Below are 1,893 nucleotides of genomic sequence, written 5' to 3'. Positions count from 1 at the left end.
TGTTTTATTTTTTCCTCAGGGTGAGGTGATCAATGTAACCAGGCGTGTTGACGATAAGTGGTTGGAGGGGAGGATCTCAGGGACCAGCCGGAGCGGCATCTTCCCTGTCAATTATGTCCAGGTCAACAAGATGCCTCGCACCAAATACTCTACGGACGACTACTCACCAGGCCCCATGTCTCCCGTCTCCCCCGGACCTCAGAGTCCAGGACGTCCACTCCACTCTCCCTGTCCGCGTTCACCATTCACCCCCACTTCCCTCAGCCCCAAACCTGAGCACTCCCCCCTGAAGCCGTCTTCACCCGTACCTTATGGCGGCCCAGCTTCACAGTCACGCTCCCCCACCCAGACACCTGTACCCAAAGAAATGGCCTATCAGTGGCCCCACAGCACCTCCAAAGCTGCTTCACCCACCAACCAGAACAGCCACTGGGCTGGGACACACTCAGCTAACCAGAGCTCCACAGCTAGAGCTGTTTCACCTTCCACTCAGTCGTCAGCGTCTGCACACAGAGCAGGAGCTACCACAGCGAACACTCCCAGATACACTGACCCGTCACAGGTCTGCTCTCACTGCCTCCCTGAGAAAGTCACTGCATGTCCTCACCAATGGTGTTACTGTTAGAGTTGACAGAAATGTGACTCAACACTCCTTATTTTATAATGCTTGACATGAAGTTTCTATTTTTTTTAGGGTGCAATACCAAGCCAGGCTACTCCGCCTAATGCACATGTCCACTCCCTGAGGCGAACACACATCCCAAACAAGCCTGGTTCAACAGCGGTGCAACATCAGCCGTACGTCTTGAGATGAGATTTGAATGTTTTTATTTGTTCACATTGTTGCAATGCAGACCAAGTGTTGAAGCTTGGGTGAATTTGTGGCTCAGACCATTTGTTGGTCTATTTTTCTGTGTTCTCAATTTTAGATTTAAAGCTGTTTACAACTACAAACCCCAGAATTCAGATGAGTTGGAACTCAGAGAAGGAGACATTGTACAAGTGATGGAGAAATGTGATGATGGCTGGTTTGTAGGTAAGGAATGAAGATATTTATTTTAAAATAACAAACAATTTTATTCCCAGGGTTTGTTACTCCCTCAATATATTTCCTTTGTAGTGAAGTGGGACATTAAGAAAAAGTGTTGTAATTGTGGGCCACCATGAGCCTCCAAAACAGCTTCAATTCCTCTACTGGAGGAATAAAACATCAATCTTCTAAAAGATATTCTCTCATTTGGGGTTTGGCGGAGTATGTCACTCCAACATCTCCCTTCAAATTATTCAGCAAACCCTTGAGTCTCATATTGGAGTTTGTTATGTTTTTTGTTATTTTATTCAGGTTAATTTGTTACTTCTGTTAAGTGTACACCAATGAGGTAGTAATTAGGGACAATAAAGCAGGTTTATATAGAAAGGTTTATTCAAAAAACAAAATTATTTAATAAAATGTATTAAAAATTGTAAAAAAAAAACCAAACAAACAAAAAAAACCCAAAACAAAACAAACATTGAATGAAAATTTCTGAGGTAGTCAAGTATTTATATCAAAACATTTTACAGTGTCAGCTCGCCCTCTGGTGGACATCATGAAACATTGCAGATGTAATTGGCATTCACTTTAGATGCCTTAATGTAGTTGTTTATAGTTTGTGTTGTGTGATCACAGCTTGTTCTCTGCTCTCTGTAGGTACGTCAGAACGGACTCGTGCTTTTGGGACTTTTCCCGGAAATTATGTGGCACCAATTTGACTTCCTCACTTCCTGCTTGCCCACATCCATCTGGACTCATAAGAGCCCAACCTAATCACTCCAGCTCACTCCAACAGATCCTGCTTTGTCACCCCAGCATTTCTTCATCCCACTACCCACCACACTCCCAAATCTGGTTTA

The 1,893-nt window shown here is 44.0% G+C and overlaps 1 protein-coding gene across 1 annotated transcript; it reads left to right on the top strand.

Annotated features, from left to right (window-relative positions):
* Positions 1-13: 13 nt before the first annotated feature.
* Positions 14-1,887, top strand: LOC111654906 (uncharacterized). Its single transcript, XM_023406080.2, has 4 exons — positions 14-562; positions 695-798; positions 930-1,036; positions 1,691-1,887. Exons 1-4 carry the CDS (start codon positions 131-133, stop codon positions 1,750-1,752), a joined length of 705 nt encoding a protein of 234 aa, XP_023261848.1. The 5' UTR covers positions 14-130; the 3' UTR covers positions 1,753-1,887.
* The last annotated feature ends 6 nt before the right edge of the window (positions 1,888-1,893 follow it).

Source organism: Seriola lalandi, unplaced genomic scaffold (assembly GCF_002814215.2).
Source record: "Seriola lalandi dorsalis isolate HSWRI2012SDOR001 ecotype SW California unplaced genomic scaffold, Sedor1 jcf7180001974960, whole genome shotgun sequence".
In the NCBI taxonomy this organism is placed as follows: Eukaryota; Metazoa; Chordata; class Actinopteri; order Carangiformes; family Carangidae; genus Seriola; species Seriola lalandi.
The sequence above is the reverse complement of the archived record's forward strand: the minus strand, read 5'-3'. Positions and strand labels throughout refer to the sequence as shown.

What these genes read in the sequence shown, in the direction of transcription:
- LOC111654906 (XM_023406080.2), top strand. Translation starts at nt 131, where the DNA reads ATGCCTCGCACCAAATACTCTACGGACGACTACTCACCAGGCCCCATG. An exon ending in ACAGCGGTGCAACATCAGCC is followed by an intron (nt 799 to 929) that starts GTACGTCTTGAG and finishes TCTCAATTTTAG; the next exon opens with ATTTAAAGCTGTTTACAACT. An exon ending in TGATGATGGCTGGTTTGTAG is followed by an intron (nt 1,037 to 1,690) that starts GTAAGGAATGAA and finishes TGCTCTCTGTAG; the next exon opens with GTACGTCAGAACGGACTCGT.